This window comes from Phoca vitulina, unplaced genomic scaffold (genome assembly GCF_004348235.1).
Source record: "Phoca vitulina isolate PV1807 unplaced genomic scaffold, GSC_HSeal_1.0 scaffold59, whole genome shotgun sequence".
NCBI classification, from domain to species: domain Eukaryota; kingdom Metazoa; phylum Chordata; class Mammalia; order Carnivora; family Phocidae; genus Phoca; species Phoca vitulina.
In genome coordinates, this window is record NW_022589762.1 from 9,982,404 (window position 1) to 10,003,120 (window position 20,717).

Sequence of the window (20,717 nt, forward strand, 5' to 3'; positions counted from 1 at the left end):
ATCATGGAAATGGATGTCTAAAGAAAGCTAGCAATACTTATATCAGACAAAATGCTTTAAAACAGAGACTGTAACAAGAGACAAAGAAGGACATTATATAATCATTAAAGGGACAATCCAACAAGAAGATAAAACAATTGTGAATATTTATACATCCAACATGGGAGCACCTAAATACATAAAACAGTTAATAAGAAACATAAAGGAACTAGTTGATAGAAATACAATAATAGTAGGGGACTTTAAGACCCCACTTACATCAGTGGACAGATGATCTAAACAGAAAATCAACAAGAAAACATTGGCTTTGAATGACACTCTGGACCAGATGGATTTAACATACATGTTCAAAATATTTCATCTTAAAACAGCAGAATACACATTCTTTACAAGTGCATATAGAACATTCTCCAGAATAGATCACATATTAGACCACAAAACAGTCTCAGGAAATTCAAAGAGATCAAAGTCATACCATGCATCTTTTCTGATCAAAATGCAATGAAGCTAGAAATCAACCACAAGAAAAAAAAATACGGAAAACCCACAAATACATGGAGGTTAAATAACATGCTACTAAATAATGAATGGGTCAACCTAGAAAAAAGAAATAAAAAATTACATGGAGAGAAACAAAATGAAAACACAGCAGTCCAAAATCTTTGGGATGCAGCAAAAGTGGTTTGAAGAGGGAAGTTTATAGCAATACAGGCCTACCACAAGAAACAAGAATAACCTCAAATAAACAACCTAACATAAACTTATACCTAAAGGAGCTAGAGAAAGAAGAACAAACAAAACCCCAAACCAGTAGAAAGAAGGAAATAATAAATATTAGAGCAGAAATAAATGATATAGAAATTAAACAAAACAAAACAAAAACACTACAAAAAACCCAATAGAATGGATCAAATGAAACCAGGAGCTCGTTCTTTGAAAAATCAACAAAATTGATAAACCTCTAGCCAGACTCACAAAAAAAAAAAAAAAAGGAAAGAGAGGTCTAAAATAAACAAAATCAGAAATGAAAGAGGAGAAATAACAACCAACACCACAGAAATACAAAGGATTATAAGAGAACATTATGATAAATTATATGCCAACAAATTTGACAACTTAGAAGAAATGGATAAATTCCTAGAAACATACAACCTTCCAGAAATGAAACAGTAAGAAATAGAAAATTTGAACTGACCAATTACTAGCAATAAAATTAAATCAGTAATTAAAAAAAAAAAAACAATTAAAAAAAAACACCCAACAAACAAAAGTTCAGGACCACATGGCTTCACAGGTGAATTTTACTGAACATTTAAAGAATAGCTAATACCTATTCTTCTCAAACTTTTCCTAAAAATAGAGGAAGGAAAACTCCCAAATCCATTCTATGAGTCCAACATTACCCTGATACCAAAACCAGATAAAGACACCACTAAAAAAGAGAACTACAGGTCAGTATCTCTGATGAACATAGATATAAAAATCCACAACAAAATATTAGCAAACCAAATCCAACAATACATTAGAAAAAAAAAAAAAAAGTCATTCACCATGGGGGCACCTGGATGGCTCAGTCGTTAAGCATCTGCCTTCGGCTCAGGTCATGATCCCAGGGTCCTGGGATCGAGCCCCATATCGGGCTCCCTGCTCCGCGGGAAACCTGCTTCTCCCTCTTCCACTCCCCCTGCTTGTGTTCCCTCTCTCACTGTGTCTCTCTCTGTCAAATAAATAAATAAATAAAATTTTTAAAAAAAAAAAAGTCATTCACCATGATAAAATGGGATTTATTCCTGGGATGCAAGGGTGGTTCAATATTTGCAAATTAATCAGCATGATACATCACATTAATAAGAGAAAGAATAAAAAGCATATGATTATTTTGATAGATGTATAAAAAACATTTGTCAAAGTACAGCATCCATTCATGATAAAAACCCTCAACAAGGGCACCTGGGTGTCTCAGTCAGTTAAGTTTAGTTTTCAGCTCAGGTCATGATCTCATGGTTCATGGGATTGAGCCCTGCATCCGGCTCCATGCTTAGTGGGGAGTCTGCTTGAAAGATTCCCTCTCTCCACTCTCTATCTCTCTCCCTCTCTCTCTCTCAAAATGAATAAATAAATCTTAAAAAAAAAAAAAAAACCCTCAACAAAATGGGTTTAGAGGAAACATACCTCAACATAAAAAAGGCCTTATATGAAAAACCCATAGCAAACATCGTACTCAATGGTGAAACACAGAACTTTTCTCCTAAGGTCAGAAACAAGACAAGGATGTTCACTTTTATTACTTTTATTCAACATAGTACTGGAAGTTCTAGCCACAGCAATCAAACAGAAAAAAATAAAAGGCATCCAAATTGGTGAGGAAGAAGTAAAACTCACTATTTAGAGATGACATGATATTATATATAGAAAACCCTAAAGACTCCACCAACAAACTACTAGAACTGAAAAATGAATTCAATAGTTGCAGGATACAAAATCAACATAGAGAGATCTGTTGCATTTCTATACATTAAATGAAGTAGCAGAAAGATAAATTTTAAAAAAAACACTCCCATTTACAATTGCACCAAAAATAATAAAACACCTAGGAATAAACTTAACCAAAGAGGTGAAAGACCTGTGCTCTGAAAACTATAAAACACTGATGAAAACAATTGAAGACAACAAAAATAAATGGAAAAACATTCCGTGCTCATGCATTGGAAGAATGAATATTGTTAAAATGTCTATACTGCCCAAAGCAACCTACAGATTTAATATGGTCCCTATCAAAATGCCAACAGCATTTTTCACAGAACTAGAACAAACAATCCTAAAATTTAAATGGAACTACAAAAGACACCAAATAGCCAATGCAATCTTGAAAAAGAACAACAAAACTGTAGGTATCAAAATCCCAGACTTCAAGTTATACTATAAAACTGTGATCAAAACAGTATGGTACTGACACAAAAATAGACACGTGGATCAATAGATTAGCATAGAAAGTCCAGAAATAAACCGATAATTCTATGGTCAATTAATCTTTGACAAACGAGACAAGAATACACGATGGGAAAAAGTCTCTTCAACAAACGGTGTTGGGAAAACTGGACAGCAACAAGCAAAAGAATGAAACTAGACCACTTTCTTATACCATACACAAAAATAAACTAAAAATGGATTAAGGACCTAAATGTGAAACCTGAAACAAAAAAAATCCTAGAAGAGATCATAGGCAGTAATTTCTCTGACACTGGCCATAACAACATCTTTCTAAATATGTCTCTTGAGAAAGGGGAAACAAAAACAAAAATAAACTACTGGGACTATATCAAAATAACAGGCTTCTGCACTGAAAAGGAAACAACCAATAAAACTAGAAGATAACCTACTGAATGGGAGAAGATATTTGCAAATGACATATCCAACAAAAGGTTAGTATCCAAAATATAGAAAGAAATTATACAACTCAACAACAAAAAACCAAAAATTCCAATTAAAAATTGGGCAGAAGACATGAACAGACATTTCTCCAAAGAAGACATTCAGATGGCCAACAGACACATTAAAAGATGTTCAATAACACTCATCATCAGGGAAATGGAAATCAAAAACACAGTGAGATAACACCTCACACCTGTCAGAATGGCTAAAATCAAAAACTCAAGAAACAGCAAGTTTTGGCAAGGATGTGGAGAAAAAGGAACCTTCTTACACTGTTGGTGGGAATGCAATCAGTGCAGCCACTCTGGAAGACAGTATGGAGGTTCCTCAAAAAATTAAAAAATAGAACTACCATATGATCCAGTAATTGCACTACTAGGTATTTACCTAAAGAATACAAAACACTAATTCAAAGGGATACATGCACCCCTATGTTTATTGCAGCTTTATTTATAATAGCCAAACTATGGAAGCAGCCCAAGTGCCCACTGATAGATGAATGGATAAAGAAGAGGTAGTGTGTGTGTGTGTGTGTGTGTGTGTGTGTGTGTGTGTATAATATAGGAATATTATTCAGCCATTAAAAAAGAATGAAATCTTACTAGTTGCAATGACATGGATAGAGCTAGACAATGTAATGCTAAGTGAAATAAACCAGAGAAAGACAAATACCATATGATTTTGTTCATATGTGGAATTTAAGGGAAAACATAATGAACAAAGGAAAAAAGAGACAAACCAGAAACAGACTCTTAACTACAGAGAACAAACAGTTACCAGAGGGAAGGTGGGTGGGGGGATGGGTGATAGGTGAAGGGGATTAAGAGTACACTTATCTGATGAGCACTGAGTAATATATGGACATGTACCTGAAACTAATGTAACAGTGTATGTTAACTACACTGAATTTTTTTAAAAAGTAGTCTTCCTGTTGTCAATTCAATGATCTTTCTTCTTACGTTATATGAACTCAATTTAACATTTTCTAACACTTTCGGTAGACCATGATCATGAACAATTACACAATTAATTGTAAGTCAGGACTTTTAGAATTATTGCTAACTACATGTAACTTTATATGTGACTCCAGGAAACCAGGTAATAATTTTTACCTAAATTTCCTAAGCTCAGAAGGAAATGAAAAAACTGTTTTAGATAATGTCCAAAAATCTTTCTTGAATTAATAAAATACAACTGTATTATTTTACCAATACTTTTCTATGTTTTGGTTATTAGCCTAGCTAAATCAAGCATACAAAATATAAAGAAATGGAGAAGATGCTTGGGTGGGGACAGGCAGGCCCTATGAGGGGTGGATTAGGAAACATGTACTGTAGATTTATTATGTCTCAAACTATGTATTGTTCATCAGGTTATTCTAAATAAAACAAACCTAGAGAGACCTTTCTCTTGCAGCATGCCTTGTAAAAAGCAGTAAATAAAAAATTATTTGGTTATTTGCATTGGATTGATGTATTAGAAAATGTTACAGGAGATAAGGCAGTAAAAAAACTTGAAGGAAGAGGTAAGTGAAACACATAGAAGAAAGGAGCAGGAAGATCAATAATAGAAACTGCAACAGCTGGGGCCTGAAAGAATACATTTAGAAGGTGCTAATGATTATGATTCACATGAAAAGCAGTTAAAACTATTCTCCAAACTTCATTGATTCAAGTAGATCCTAGATACTTTTCACCAAACAACCTGTACTAACATTTTTCCTACTTGTCCTTAAATACTTATTTTTTCAACAATGACAAAAATATTTTTTGAACACCTGCTTTGTTTCAGGTGCTATTCTCAGATTCTAGGATGCATCAGTGCAAAACAAAACTTTCTGTCCTTTAGAGCCTATATTTTATGGAGGAAGGCAGATAACATAAAAGAAAGTAAGTAAATAATAGAGTATATTAGACTATAATAAGACTTATGAAAATATATGGAAGGTAAGGGAGATTAAGAATATACAAAAAGGAGGGGCACCTGGGTGGCTCAGTCAGCTGGGTGACTGACTCTTGATTTAGGCTCGGGTCATGATCTCAGGGTTGTAAGACTGAGCCCTGCATTGGGCTCCACACTCAGTGGGAAGTCTGCTTGAGATTTTCTTTCTCCTTCTGCCCCCACCCTCTCTCTCTCTCTCTCTAAAATAAATAAATAAATAAATCTTAAAAATAAAAAAAAAAAGAATATACAAAAAGGAGGGTTGGTAATTTTAAATATGGCAGTCAGAGTCAGCCTCCTTAAGAAAATGATGTATGTGCAGAGATTTTATAAGAAGTGCAAGAGTAGGCCCTGAAATATCTAGGGTAAGAATCATTGAGGTAAAGAGAACAGAAAGCTCAAATGCCCTGAGGTGGAAGCATGCCAGTTATTATGAAACAAGAGAGAAACCAGTGTCCTAAATGGAATGAGTGAAGAGGAGAAAAGTAGATTAGGTCAAAGGAGTAAAGTGGCCTACTGACAATTGAAAAGGTCTTTTCTTTTTCATTTTTATTTATTTATATTTAGTTTTACTCTGAGGTACATGGGAAGTCTAGGAGATTTTGAGTAGAGGGCTGACATGATTTGTTTTAAATTTAAAAGAATCACTCTGCTATGTTTGAAAAAGTAGCTTAGAAGGACAAAGGCGGACACTGGGAGATTACTTTGAAAATTACCACAATAACTCAGGCCAGAGAAGATGGTGGTCCTCGAGTAGGTAAGTGTTTCCTCTAGCATGATCATTACTCATCTTGAATTTACCCTTTAGACAGAAGTTCAGGGGCGCCTGGGTAGCTCAGTTGGTTGAGCAGCTGCCTTCAGCTCAGGTCATTGTCCCAGGGTCCTGGGATCGAGCCCCCTGTCGGGCTCCCTGCTTGGCTGGAAGCCTGCTTCTCCCTCTCCCACTCCCCCTGCTTGTGTTCCCTCTCTCGCTCTCTCTCTCTGTGTCAATCAAATAAATAAATAAAATCTTAAAAAAAAAAAAAAGTTCAGCTAGTAGCTATTTTCCCTTTTCTGTCTCTTGGAAAAATGGATGTTTCCTGTTCATTCCCACGTACATGCCCATGTAAACTGTGGTATAAACATGTATTAACCAGTCAGGTATAGTATGCTTGGACAACCTAGAGCATCTTACTTTGTACCATCATTTTGTTATAGTCACACTTTTATCTTTAAATCATAAATATTTAAACAATAAATATTGTCTGCTCTAAGTACATTCTGCATCCAGAATTATTTTTTATTATTATGACTTCTCAAATCATCCACTCCATTCTCAGGACCCAGGAGGAATTGATCAAACCAAAAACAAAATTAAAAGACATGGTACTCTTCAAAATCTCACCTTGTGCCTTAATTTAACTCTCAAATTATCTTTGCCCTTTCCACATGTCTTTTCATATAGTGACAAATCAAGTTTGTATATTAAAAGCCATTAAGAGACTTCACCAAAAATTTCTATATCTTCTTCTTTTCAATCTTTAAATACTTAAGATCCCAAATTTATTCTTCAACATAAAACTACTACTATACTACCTCTTCCTAAGAGCCAAGTTCACCATCATTTTCTTATGGGGAGAGGGCATATTGTGATAATATTACTACACACAGCATTTGGAGGCCAAAGGTTCTTTGATTATCATTTTTTTATTACAGTGAAATTCACATAACATAAAATTAATCATTTTAAAGTGAAAAATCCAGTGAACTTGATGCAGTTTTCTGTTCACATGGTAATAACAATGGAAATAAAAACACCACCAAGGAGAAAATTTAAGAGAAAATAAGGAAGAGACAGATCATCATATAAGGAAACATGTTCCAATAATACCTTTTAATTATAATTATTGAAAAATTGCTAAAAACTGCAAAACAGTAATCATAAAAAATAGTAAGACATGTTTTGCCTTTCAGAATGTTAATACCTCAGTGATAAGATTTTTTTTTTTTTTTTAAGATTTTATTTATTTAGAGAGAGAGAGCATGCACAAGCAGGGGGAGGGGCAGAGGGAGAAGGAGAGAGAGAATCCCAAGCAGACTCCACGCTGAGCGTGGAGCCTGACACGGGGCTCAATCTCAGGATCCTGAGATCACCACCCCAGCCGAAATCAAGAGTTGGATGTTCAGCCAACTGAGCCACCCAGGCCCCTGGATTGTTTTTTTTTTTTTTCTTTTTCTACATTCATTACCAGATCTTTTTTGATTGATAATATTTACAATGGAGAACACTTTCTTATAAGAGCAGTTACCATACTATTTCACATTATACAAGATCCTATTAGTCAGAGATGTGGCAGACATATTCTCTGGGCTATTTAACTGAGGGAAAAGAAAGAGATGGAGTTGCTGCTTTTTCATGATGTTTTTTGATCATAACCATATTGATGAACAAAATAATAAAATAGCTCTGATTGTAGTGAAGATTTTTTTTTCCTCATTTTGCTATTCAGAAATACATTTTGCCTTCCACCTGTGTCTGATACACTATTAGACGTGGAGGAACATATCATGGAAACACATCATGTGTACTCCAGGGCATTTTTTAAGGACAAAAAGCAACTTTAATAGACCCAGAAATAAAGATCTTCTTGAAACACCAAAGATTTATGGCTAATTCCATGTCAATATTAGGTCAGTCAGTGGTAGAATGAAAATTTAAGTTTAGCTGACTTGACTCCATTTCTAGGGCTCTATTAACTAGAACCTAATACTGGCCTGCCATTTCAGTTGGTAAGTTCAGAATCATAGCTTCTCCATTCTCATCTAAGATTAAAGTTGGCTGAGCTCTCTTGATATTTTCAGCAGTTATTTTGACCTCAAATATCTCTCTTTTCTGTTTTGTTTTCTGCCCTTCTTATTATTTTACGTACTTCTGTCTGCTCTTTCACCCTGACACCCCCATCATTTTATTGACAACTTCTTCTCACAAATACTGTATGAGGGCACACTACAAAGTTGGTCATAAATTATTGACAGGTGAATCCACACACAACTCTGAGATGAGTTTTCTTGGGTTTCTGTGCTTCTGATTTGAAACCTGTTAAAATATAATGAGGTAATTAAAACAAATGTAAGAAATACTGTCTACTATCTACACAATGCTGAAATAAATTAGCAAGGATATGGGTAAGGATATTGGTGAAAAGAGTTCCTAAATGGTTACGTTATTGGGAAAGGAAACTTGAATTTAGATTGCATTAGTTCTCAAATGGTAACAGAAGAGTGTTCGTTATTAAGGCATAAAAACGACTCAAAAATTTTTTAAGAAAGATACTATTAAAACTAAATAAAGCTCCTGACAGATAAGAAAAATCATATAGTATTCTATAGACAGTTCTTTATTTATCTTTCAACCTCTTACCTAGAAGTATATTTATCAAATAAAACAACAGACTAGTGAAACCAAGCAGAAGAGTTATTGAGAAGTATCTAGAACTAAGTGAAGAATCATAGGTGCACCTGGGTGGCTCAGTCAGTTAAGCATCTGCCTTTATCACAGGTCATGATCCCAGGGTCCTGGGATTGAGTCCCACATCAGGCTCCCTGTTCAGTGGGGAGTCTGCTTCTCCCTCTACCCCTCCCCCCTGCTTGTGATCGCTCTCTCTCATGCGCGCTCTCTCTCTCAAATAATAAATAAAATCTTAAAAAAATAAATGAAGAATCATAGATATCAAGGCCATTTAAAGGCAGGGAAAACAGCATTATATATTTTAATGCATTCTGAAGACAGAATTATATTACAATACAGTGATAGACAATTATGATAATTATCATGGGTAAGTGGGAGTACAGCTCTGTTCTATTTGCTCTTCAGTCTCCTGAAGGAGCAGTGTTAATTAGTCGAGCTTAAAAGGCAACACTGAGCTTCACTGTAAAAGCTGTGGACTGGTACTCTTCATCTTGTGTATCTAGCTCTTCTTGGACCTGGGGCTGGAGGATTGAGACAATTCTTTTGTAGAAATGACTAGGCTAAAAGCATGAAACAACGTTGATTCAGGCCTCAGGGAGAATTCTGACTGGTGTTCTCCAAAAGTTTTCCTTGACGTCCAAGAGTTTTTTTTGGGTATGGACAGAGCTACATTAAGTTACTGCCACCCAGGAAACCAAGGCATAGTAACATATCAAAGTGATAATCTGGGCCCACTCTTGTGATTTTTAGAAAGAGTCCACTAGTCATATGTTTAAATAGCAAAAGAAAACTCAAGACAAACAAGTGCTATAAAAAAAGTAGGACATATATTTTGTCAAGATTGTTAACAAATTCACTGTGCTTAGGCTGGTGGAAGTGAAATAGTTAAGTGGTGTTAAAATCAAAATGTGATCATACGCAGCAGTTTGTATTATTTACACCCAAATAATGCCTACCAGAAGCAAATTAAAGGCCACTCTGTAAATTTCAAATTAATTATACAACATTTAAGATATAATGTTGAGCACACTATCAAAAATAATCAGGCATGGGGTGCCTGGGTGGCTCAGTAGTTAAGCGTCTGCCTTTGGCTCAGGTCATGATCCCAGGGTCCTGGGATCGAGCCCCACATTGGGCTCCTTGCTCAGCAGGGAGTCTGCTTCTCCCTCTCCCATTCGCCCTGCTTGTGTTCCCTCTCTCGCTGTGTCTCTCTGTCAAATAAATAAATAAAATCTTAAAAAAAAATCAGGCATAAAAATCAAATAATCCAATTAAAAAATGGGAAGAAGACATGAACAGATATTTCTCCAAAGAAGACATTCAGATGGCCAACAGACACATGAAAAGATGCTCAATAACACTCATCATCAGGGAAATGCAAATCAAAACCACAGTGAGATATCACCCCACACCTGTCAGAATGGCCAAAATCAAAAACTCAGGAAACAAGTGTTGAAGATGTGGAGAAAAAGGAACCTTCTTACACTGTTGGTAGGAATGCAACTGGTGCAGCCACTGTGGAAAATGGTTTTGAGTTCCTCAAAAAATTAAAACTAGAATTACCCTAGGATCCAGGAATCACACTACTGGGTATTTACCTAAAGAATATGAAAGCACTAATTCAAAGGGATACATGCACCTCTATGTTTATAGCAGTTTTACTTACAGTAGCCAAATTATGGAAGCAGCCTAAGTGGCCAAGGATAGATGAATGGATAAAGAAGAGGGGCTATACACACACACACACACACACACACACACACACACACACACACACGCACACTGGAATATTATTCAGCCATAAAAAAGAATGAAATCTTGCGATTTGCAATGACATGGTTAGAGATAGAGAGTATAATGCTAAGTGAAATAAGCCAGTCAGAGAAAGACAAATACCATATGATTTCACTCATATGTGAAATTTAAGGGAAAAAAACAAATGAACAAAGGAAAAAAGAGACAAACCAAAAAACAGACTCTTGATTATAGAACACAAACAGGTTACTAGAGAGAATGTGGGTTGTGAAATGGGTGAAATAGGTAATGGGGATTAAAGAGTATACTTTATCATGAGAAGCATTGAGTATTGCATAGAATTAATGAATCACAATATTGAACACCTAAAACTAATATAACACTATATGTTAATTATACTGGAAGTAAAATTTTAAAAATTAATAACAAAATAATCAGACATATAAGAAAAATCAACATGAATGAAAAATAGGAGAAAAACAATAGAAACAGACATACATGAGTATAAGACGTTGGAATTATCAAATACAAATGTTAAAGCAACTACATTCTAGGAGTTAAAAGATAAATTTGAGAATGTTGGAAGAAAGCTAGGAATTATAAATAGTGACAGAGTAGATTTGGCAAAGAACCAAGTTGAAGTTATAGAACTGAAAAATTCACTAAACAAAATTAAGAACTTAATGGAGGCTTTTAACACCAGATTAACCACAGATGAGAAAAAAAAAAATTGAGAAATGAAAGATACATGAGAAGTAAATATATAAAGAAAAAAGGATGAAGGATTAAGCAAACAAGACATACAGAATGTTGTAAATGGGTCTATAATGTATATAACTGGAATCCCAGAAGAAGGGAAGAAAGATAGGGTGGAAGCAACATTTGAAGCAAGTTGGCTGAGAATTTTCCAAAGCTGAAAAAAGGCACCAGGTTTAAAACATATATTACCTTCAAACAGCTGACCTTTCAAAAACAATAATAAAAAATAGGAAAATATTATAATAGTATCTTTGAGCGGCTGAGAGAAACAAACTACACATTTCCAATTTTATAATCAAAGAAATTATTTTTTTTAGAAAAGTTGAAATAAAAACAGTTTTAGACACAGAGAACTAAACCCTAAAATTTCTACTGTAAAGGGACTAGTAGAGAGTATTCTTCAGGTTTAAGGAAAATGGTTGAAATGGAAGGTAGGAGACAGAAATAAATAAGAAGCAACGCAAACCATAAATACGTGGAAAAATCTAGATGAACTGTGTATAAATCTATACATCTACTGTTTTCTAGGGCTATATTTTTTACTGAATCTAGATGCCATCAGTTGTTGAGAGACCATTTATTTAACTAATACTGTGAAATAAATTCATCCAAGATGGGAATTTAGTAGAAAACCCTGCAGAACAAAGGATTATTCTGGTGTAGGAGTAAATGAAAACTAAAACTACAACCAGAAAAGAGTAATAGTGAGCAGTGCCTGTCTCAATCTTGCCACCAAGTGGAAGATGGGAGAAAAAAAATTACATCCCCTGAGAAGTTGAACCACAAGCTCATACTTACACAGATCTTCTAATTGAATCCATAATACCAGTGTATTTAAATAACAAAACAAAACAAAACAAAAAAAACAAGCAGAGTGTTTAAGTAATCTCAGGTTTGTGGTGCCTCTCTTTGACTGGCAGAAGCAAACACTAAGCCTTCTTAACAGGGCTCAACTTGAGTTCGGACCTACAATGATTATAAAAGGCCTGCAGTTGTAAGACAGGTGCCAATTGTAGAGATTTAAAATGTGGGAAAAGATGTGAGAGCATTAAAGTACACAAAAATAATAGCATGTAAATTGGGGAGGGAATACACAGAGTAAAGAAATATTCTAATATATTTTTATATTGCCCAGGAAGAACATTATAAAACAATTAATATTAGACTTTGATGAGTGAAGAATGTGTGTTGTAATCTTTAGAGAAACTATGAAAAAACTAGTAAGAGTAAATTCTAAATTAATATAAGAAAAAATGGAGTCATAAAATCATTTAAGCGGTTCAAAAAGAGGAAAGACAGAAAAGAAAAAGTACTTTGAACGGGCTGTGCACCTGTACAGTATAAAAATTCTAAATCTATATGTGCCTAATAATACAGCATCAGCCCCTCAAAATAGTTACAGAATTTTAAGTAGAATCACAGTAGGAGATTTTAATATACTTTGGAAACTTTGCCTTTTCCTGCCTCACTTTGTGAGCTGAGACATCTGAGTGTAGCTCATCTTCTTTCTACCTGAGCCCTGGGTTTTACACCATTAGCTCCCCTCGTTCCCAGCCCTTCATACTTGAAGGGAATTTATAGCCCCAGGTTTTCCTGGGTCACCAGCTTGCAGATGGCAGATTGTGGGCCTTCTTAGCTTGCATACTCATGGGAGCCAATTCCTCATAATAAATCTCCATGTATCAATTATTCCTCATTGTGTGTGGATCAGTCAGAGTTCTTCAGAACCAATAGGAGATCTATATAGATCTTCTTCTCTGAAGAACCCTAGCTGATCCACACACAGTAAGGGAGAATTTATAATGAAAATGGAAATATGTTTAAAAGAACTTTATAAAGTGTGAAATGTGGTTACTTTCAAAATTAATAATAGCATTTGTCACATATTTAGGTGCAGGACACTATGCTAAGTGATTTGACTTTTATCTCCTTTATCTTAAAATCCTAGCAGACAGGTATTATTTTTATTCTCATTATTCTCATTTACAGATGAGGAAAGAGGAAGGGGTTCAGGCAGGTCAAACAGCTTAACCAATTTCACACAGTGAGTGGGCCAATCATTGTCTCAACCTGAGAAGTGACTCCAAAGCCCATGCTCTTCACCACAGTTTTATACTAACAGTGATGGCTCCTAACGACTACTTCAAACAGGTGCCAGATGCCCTCCTTGTAAGAAAGCTGAGGAACATTTGTGTTGACAGCACTAGATGACCACTCAACTTGTTTTGACTGTAAAATTCTCCTCTACCCTCTTTTCTTTTTTTCCCGATTCACTCTTTTTCTCTCTTCATCACCATTTCCCTTTCTCTCATTCTCACAAATGGCTCACAAATCAGATTCTTAACTGCTTGACATGCTCTTGTCTTTCCGAGAAAGGATGTGAAGTTTTGTCTTTCCAGATACTCACAAGTTAGAAGAGAACATTGAGCCGTCCTCCCAGAGCCATGATCCTTCAGTCTGATGGCGAGAAAGTCCTATCCAGAATGAATTATCAGGTTGAGAAGACGTTTGCCTTACTATAAATTCCTGTAGGAAAGCATAAATACAAATACATGTCAAAGAGTCACTGAGAGAGTGAGACAGACAGAGATGATAGAGATAAAAAGATGGAGGGAGACTCTTACAGACACTGAGAAAGAGACAACAGATTGAGTCGCCTTGGTGAAGAATGCATGCATACACTGGCATCACCCTAGAGAGAAGTGTCAATTATTAAATGCCATCGAGTGCCTCAAAAAGTATATTTCATTTCTTCAGAGTCATTATTGTTTAATTTTCCAATAAAGAATAGACCCATAATGTCAAAATTATAATGCCTCCATGCAACCTGCCTGACAAGATCCAAGAATGACAGAGCTCCGAGGCAATTTTCATGGACAACAGACCACTATCTTCTCAAATCAAATATATGAATTTATCACATTTTTGTCAAGAAATCCTTTGCAGAGTTAGATAAAAATATAAAACTAACATAGTTCCATTGCATGTTCTATGAATAAGTAATTTGATGTTTAATGATGACATTTGACAAACAACAGGAACATCGAAAAGCCAGACTTCCAGTGTCATTCCCTTTCTTTGCCACAATCTACTTCCACTCATTTTCATGCGAACTACAACTGTTGGGTAATGCAGGACAGAAACACAAAAGTTGAAAGGAAGTGAAAGTAAATGTAGGAGTTACAGATTGTTTTTAATCCCTTCTTATAGCCCAACCGAGTTCTACCCTTCACTCGCAATGCATTATAACTTCCACTTTTTCTGTAAAACTTTATGTATCCAGGGATCTCTGTCTGAATTCCTATGTCACTGAGTGCCAATACCAGATATTTAACTTTTAGCAGCTGTTGAGTTCTTTCTTTCTTCTTACAAACTATATAAGCATTGAAATAGCAAGGTTACTTTTTAAACCTCTTTGCCTTTCCTGGTATCTTGCAAGGAGTAAATGACTTATAAATGTATACTATCATTGCTGCTATTTTCCTTGATAGTGATGACAAGGGGGAGAATTTTCTATTTTACTCCACCAAATTTAAGAATTGAAATCCAAACGCACAAAAATGAGTAGTGACCTGATTCTTATTGTCATGCAAACTTGGAGTGTGTTTGAATAGATTTGTTTTAAGGTAAAACACACTGGGGCCCCTGGGTGGTGCAGTTAGTTAAGCACCTGACTCTTGGTTTTGGCTCAGGTCTAGATCTCAGGGTCATGAGATCGAGACCTGCATCAGGCTCTACACTCAGTGCAGAGTCTCCTTGAGATTCTCTCTCTTCCTCCCACCCCCTCCCCGCCTCAAGCACACACACTCTCTCTCTAAAATAAAATAAATACAATCTTTTAAAAAATAAAGTGAAAATATTTATTTTTGAATTAATTAAAAAACCATATATTTTACCCACTTAATACATGCTGTTATTATAATTATGGAGGATATTAAATGTGACTTTCTCTTAGGGAAAATATATTTTTTTAAGATTTTATTTATTTATTTGCGAGAGACAGAGAGAGAGAGTGCTAGAGAGAGTGTGTGAGCGGGGGGGAGGGGCAGAGGAAGAGGGATAATTCCTTGCTGAGTAGGGAGCCGGATGTGGGGCTCCATCCCAGGACCCTGGGATCATGACCTGAACCGAAGGCAGACACTTAACTGACTGAGCTACCCAGGTGCCCTCTTTTAGGGAAAATTATCATTACCTGGAATCTACCTCTATTTCTCTGCTCAATATAGACCACAGATAATTATAACTGAAGTCTACACTTACCAGTTCTTCTGCACTGTCTATCTTCAGGAGGTTAGAGTGCAGTTGAGAGCACTGTCTTTTACTTCTATTCCAGGAAGCTAATGATGTGCTAAATAGATAACAGTTGTTTTTATGTATGATCCAATTAGGAGGACAAGAGCTGGAAAAAGCTCCTGGAAATAAAAAGTAAATACAATGAGGTTCATAACATGCCAGTTTGCTCTTTCAGTGCAAGCATCATTCATCCCAAGGATACTTAATAATCAATGAATTACCAGTAATATATTCCATTTTCAGTTCAAATTATAGGGATATGATTTTTACAGAAGAGACCACATTGAAACCCCCTCATTCATTTAAAACTTAAAAATGAATTAACTATAAACAGTGTTTTAGACAGTCAACCCTCCTTTCCTTCTTGACCTGTCTTCCATTCTTTCACCTTCAGTCCATTACTCCTTTTCTTCATGATAATTTTTAAAATAAATCAACTCAAAATCAATCTTCAAGATATACAGTAATTTCATGTTAACTTATTTTAGAGTTGTGAGATCCATTTAAGAATGCAACTTTCCAAATGAGAAACGTATAAGAGCAATTATTCACATTATAAAGTATCTCTACTTTCTATTTTTAGCTACTTGATACAAATAGTGAGAAGGTATGGGTCCAGAGATGGAAAATTGAACTCAAAATATCATCATAGTCAATTATGATACAATTAGAAATAAAGGTCAAGTGTGTATAAAATTGTAATGAAATTGTATGATTAAAGAAAAACAAATATAACCAGAGTTTTCAGAAACGTATCTATTCTATTAGGTCTACGTATCTTGTATATGTTTAATTCACATACAATTCTTATTCTAAGAACATTTTCCCTTCTTTCCTTTTCTCTCCCTTTCTTCCTTTCTGACATCCATTTTCCTATTCTATCTCTGTTACTTTAAAATGTCAATTCTTGGGCGCCTGGGTGGCTCAGTTGGTTAAGCGACTGCCTTCAGCTCAGGTCATGATCCTGGAGTCCAGGGATCGAGTCCCACATCAGGCTCCCTGCTGAGCAGGGAGTCTGCTTCTCCCTCTGACCCTCCCCCCTCTCATGTGCTCTCTCTCATTCTCTCTCTCAAATAAATAAATAAAATCTTTAAAAAAAATAAAAAATAAAAAAAATAAATAAAATGTCAATTCTTAAGGGGGGGAGAACATATTTCTTTCCTTTGCATCAAATTATACAATCTCCTATAGGTCTAAATATGTAGAGAGTGATAAATTCATCACTAATTTGAAAAAAAAAAATCCAACTTAGAAATCATTGGCCAAATGCATGGGATATTTATATCACTTTATTACATGTATGACAGGGACATACTATACTGAGATAATACTGATGTGTGCTTTCCTTGAATGCACAATCCTTGCATGTAAAAATACTGTCTTTACCAACCCTACTCCAGGCCTTAGCCACAGTAATTAACTTTCCTGTATCAAGGATTCCATTCATCTTTTAACCCTGCCCTTGCCTGTGGTTGTGAGAGTCTTGGTAGGAGCCACATGGTCTTCTAAAGATGATTGTGTGGGTTGACTGTGGTTCTCTTTATTTCTTGATGGGAAGTTGTCGTTCTTCAATGGGTTGCTCCCTGAATTGGATCTCCAAATAGCTTCATATACCAACAAAAATTACAGTGACAGAAAAAAAAAGTCATTCTACTATATTTGAAATTATAATTCCAAAATCCATATTTTTGTTGGAATACAAAGGGATATATTCTTGATTAATGATAAATAGATAACACATTGCTGATTGAGAGGTAAAAGTAAATGATAGAGAGATAGATAGATAGATAGATAGATGACATATGGTAGAATAGAGGATAGATAAATAGATGGAAAGAAAACATTACTTCCATGAGGGTGTAGTAAAAAGGAGAAAAACAAAGCAGATAGAGGAGTGTGAAAGGGAAAACAAGAGGCACATGAAATACCATCAATTGGAGCATGATAGATTTGAAATAGTAATAAATCTTCTATCTTTCTTCTGTTATTTAAAAATGAGAGCTCCTTGGGTCGCCTGGGTGGCTCAGTTGTTAAGCATCTGCCTTCGGCTCAGGTCATGATCCTGGGGTCCTGGGATTGAGTCCCACACCGGGCTCCCTGCTCCGCAGGAGGCCTGCTTCTCCCTCTCCCACTCCCCCTGCTCGTGTTCCCTCTCTCGCTGTGTCTCTCTCTATCAAATAAATAAATAAAATATTTAAAAAAACAATAAAATAAAATAAAATAAAACCAGCTATTCAAGGAAGATACTAGAGCAATATAGTTAAGAGTATGCATTTTTTAGGGGTGCCTGAGTGGCTCAGTCAGTTAAGCCTCCGACTCTTGATTTCAGCTCAGGTCATGATCTCGGGGTCATCAGATGGAGCCCCGTGTCAGGCTCAGTGCTGAGTGTGGAGCCTGCTTGAGAATCTCTTTTCCTCTGTCCCTCCCCCACTCGTACTGGCTCTCTCTCCCTCTCTAAAACAAAAAAAGGAAGAAAAAAAAGAGTATGCGTTTTTTCAGTCAGATTGCCTAAATTTCTAATCATGGTCTTACCACTAACTAGTTTATGGCCCTAGAAAATGAAGTGCACCTCTCCCCACCTCTCACTTCTCTTATAAGTAAAATGAATTAGTAGCACTGATTCAATGTGGTTAATATACAGATTCAATTAGATTATGCATGTCAAGCTCTTAAAAGAGTGCCTGGCACATAATAAATGCTTATCAAATGTCTGTTGTTGTTGTTGTTGTTGTTGTTGATCTCCCCCACCAATACTCACCCATGGTACCCAGGATCACAGCTATCACCAATAGTAGCAAGCATAGGATTCCCAAAGTCACAGCAATGGGACGCCAATGAGGAGATGTAGCACAAGTTACTAGGAAGCCAGAGGGAACAGAAATTAAAATGAAGAAATATGACAAATCACAGAGCATTTCAGTTCTACAGTTCATCAAAATCTGGAAAATTCTAAAGTGAACTATTAATCTCCAATATGCAGATAATCTAGTCATCTAGGATTATCTGAATTTTCCCTCACATTTAGCATACCTCCTTAGGTCCTGGAACTATAATTTCAGCACAGTGCCCTGATACCTATACACTCCTAATTTCAGGTTCACACTGATGGTCCTGACATTACCAGAGTTTCTGAAATCCCATTCATTTTTATAGAAGACATATTACGGTAGGGGAAATAGCCCTGGTTACTGAGGATAACCTTCTCTTTTCACTTATTTGTTGCATAGCCTTGGGTGAATTACTCCCTCTGTTTATTCATTTCTCTTTGTGAAAAATTGGGTTAATAATACCTCAGAGGATTATTGTGGAAACTAAATGAGCTAACACATAAAAGCACCTAGTCTAGAGGCTACTAGCACATTATACATAACTCACTGTTTGTCAACAAATATGTAGAAATACACCTGCCTCCCTATCTCTTGTATCATCCAGTTTTTCTAGTCCTCCTCAACAGGTTGAGCAAGAAAAGGATTGCATAAGTGGTAAAGGGAAAATAATTGTGCAATGTGGGTTACCATAAAGCAGAAGAGAGCAAATTCTCATGTCAAAACTTATGAATAATCTTTCTCTTGATAACAGGAAACTGATTTTATATTAATACCACTGCACCAAGGATATAGTTCTGTCTTTGAGAATAAACATTACAAGCATTTCAGAGAATTGTCAAATAGGAGAACCACAGAGGAAACAAATGACTCATTCTATTAAGGGAGAGAGCGTATAATGCCTTTCTCCATATTTTACTCCTTTTCTATTATGTTTAAGACTCATGTTCTGCAAATGGAATCTTTTCATCTAGCACATATATTTTCCTTCACTAGTATACAAAAGACTCCCATTTGGTTAAAAAAAAAAATCCAAATCAATGTCTTACCCCAAAAAAACACATCAGATTCATGATTCCAAACCCTATGACTTCTGAAGTCCCTTTGGCCTTTACCACAAAATCACAAATTTGTTTTTTCCCTCACCTATCTTCTCTCTCTTATCTCCAATATCCTGATGTTGTTCATATACATTTAAGTTTCCGCGACTTCCATTCTACGATTTACTCCTTTCTACCAAACAAGCAAGTCACTCCTATTGAAATTCTTACATCTTTGCATTTCATCACACTTATTTACAGTTCCTTACTGCTGAAGTGTCTATTTCTACAGAACAGAGAAATTGTGTTTTCTTTTTTTCTTTTTAAAGGTTTTATTTATTCATGAGAGGCAGAGGCAGAAGGAGAAGCAGGCTCCCTGCTGAGCAAGGAGCCCAATGCAGGACTCAATCCCAGGACCCTGGGATCATGCCCTGAGCCAAAGGCAGAAACTTAACCAACTGAGCCACCCAGGCACCTGAGAAATTGTATTTTCTGCCATCTTAATAATTAATTTAAATACCAATAATTAGTTACCAAATGCTTGCAACGAACAAAGATATTTCAAAATATCTTCAGTGACTTCTGAAAATCTTTTAAAAGGTTTTCAGCCTACAAATCATAAGTCTCTCAAATTTTTTCCACATAAGTGTTTTAGTTGATGAGAACAAGAACACTGAAAGCAGAAAGAAAAGATACCTTTCTCTAAGACCACAGGTCTCCTAGTGATGCCTTGAGAGCGGAAGTCTAATTGAGTATAACCATCTTCATCCAAATTTTCTACTCCAGAACGGGATTCCATTGTTCTACTGAGTTCTTAAATTGCCACAGCATTTGAGAGCTCTTCCCTTTCTTAAGACAATTGCTTGTGGACAAAAGAGGATGTATGAGTCAAATCATGTGGAGTAGGCATTTACTGAGTTTTAACAAGTTGAGCTTAAGTAAGTAGTCCAACCAGATATAGCCAAAGGCAGGAAATGAAAACTATGCTGTGGTAAGTTCCCATTTGTACCTTTAGATCCTATTTCTAAGACTGATGAGTCTTAAGAAAATTTTAAGGCAGCACAATAGATAGATCTTTGTTTCAGACCAAATATAAGAAAAATGAAACATGAATTCACACATGCATTCATTTATTCATGTACTTGCTCATTCACTAAACATTTATCAAATGCCCATCTTTTCAAATGGCAGGAGCTGCGGATATAGGGATAAAAGATATCTGTG

General features: G+C 35.7%; 1 protein-coding gene across 4 annotated transcripts; it reads right to left on the reverse strand.

The window, feature by feature from the left end:
- Positions 1 to 7,520: 7,520 nt before the first annotated feature.
- On the reverse strand, positions 7,521 to 20,401 carry CLEC7A (C-type lectin domain containing 7A). 4 transcript variants are annotated; one of them, XM_032391048.1, is made up of 6 exons: positions 20,190 to 20,401; positions 18,387 to 18,485; positions 17,095 to 17,232; positions 15,596 to 15,747; positions 13,743 to 13,861; positions 7,521 to 8,449 (listed from the first exon to the last, which is right to left on the reverse strand). In XM_032391048.1, exons 1-6 carry the CDS (start codon positions 20,290 to 20,292, stop codon positions 8,314 to 8,316), a joined length of 747 nt encoding a protein of 248 aa, XP_032246939.1. In that variant the 5' UTR covers positions 20,293 to 20,401; the 3' UTR covers positions 7,521 to 8,313. The 4 variants fall into 4 exon arrangements, with proteins under 4 accessions (XP_032246939.1, XP_032246940.1, XP_032246941.1 ...); XM_032391049.1 differs by lacking the exon at positions 17,095 to 17,232; XM_032391050.1 differs by lacking the exon at positions 13,743 to 13,861.
- Positions 20,402 to 20,717: the final 316 nt, after the last annotated feature.

Coding starts and splice junctions, on each gene's coding strand:
- CLEC7A (XM_032391048.1), bottom strand. CDS start 20,292: ATGGAATCCCGTTCTGGAGTAGAAAATTTGGATGAAGATGGTTATACT. Junction 17,233..18,386: donor TGTGATCCTGGGTACCATGG/GTGAGTATTGGT, acceptor TGGTATATGAAG/CTATTTGGAGATCCAATTCA. Junction 15,748..17,094: donor CAAGACTCTCACAACCACAG/GCAAGGGCAGGG, acceptor TTTTATTTCCAG/GAGCTTTTTCCAGCTCTTGT.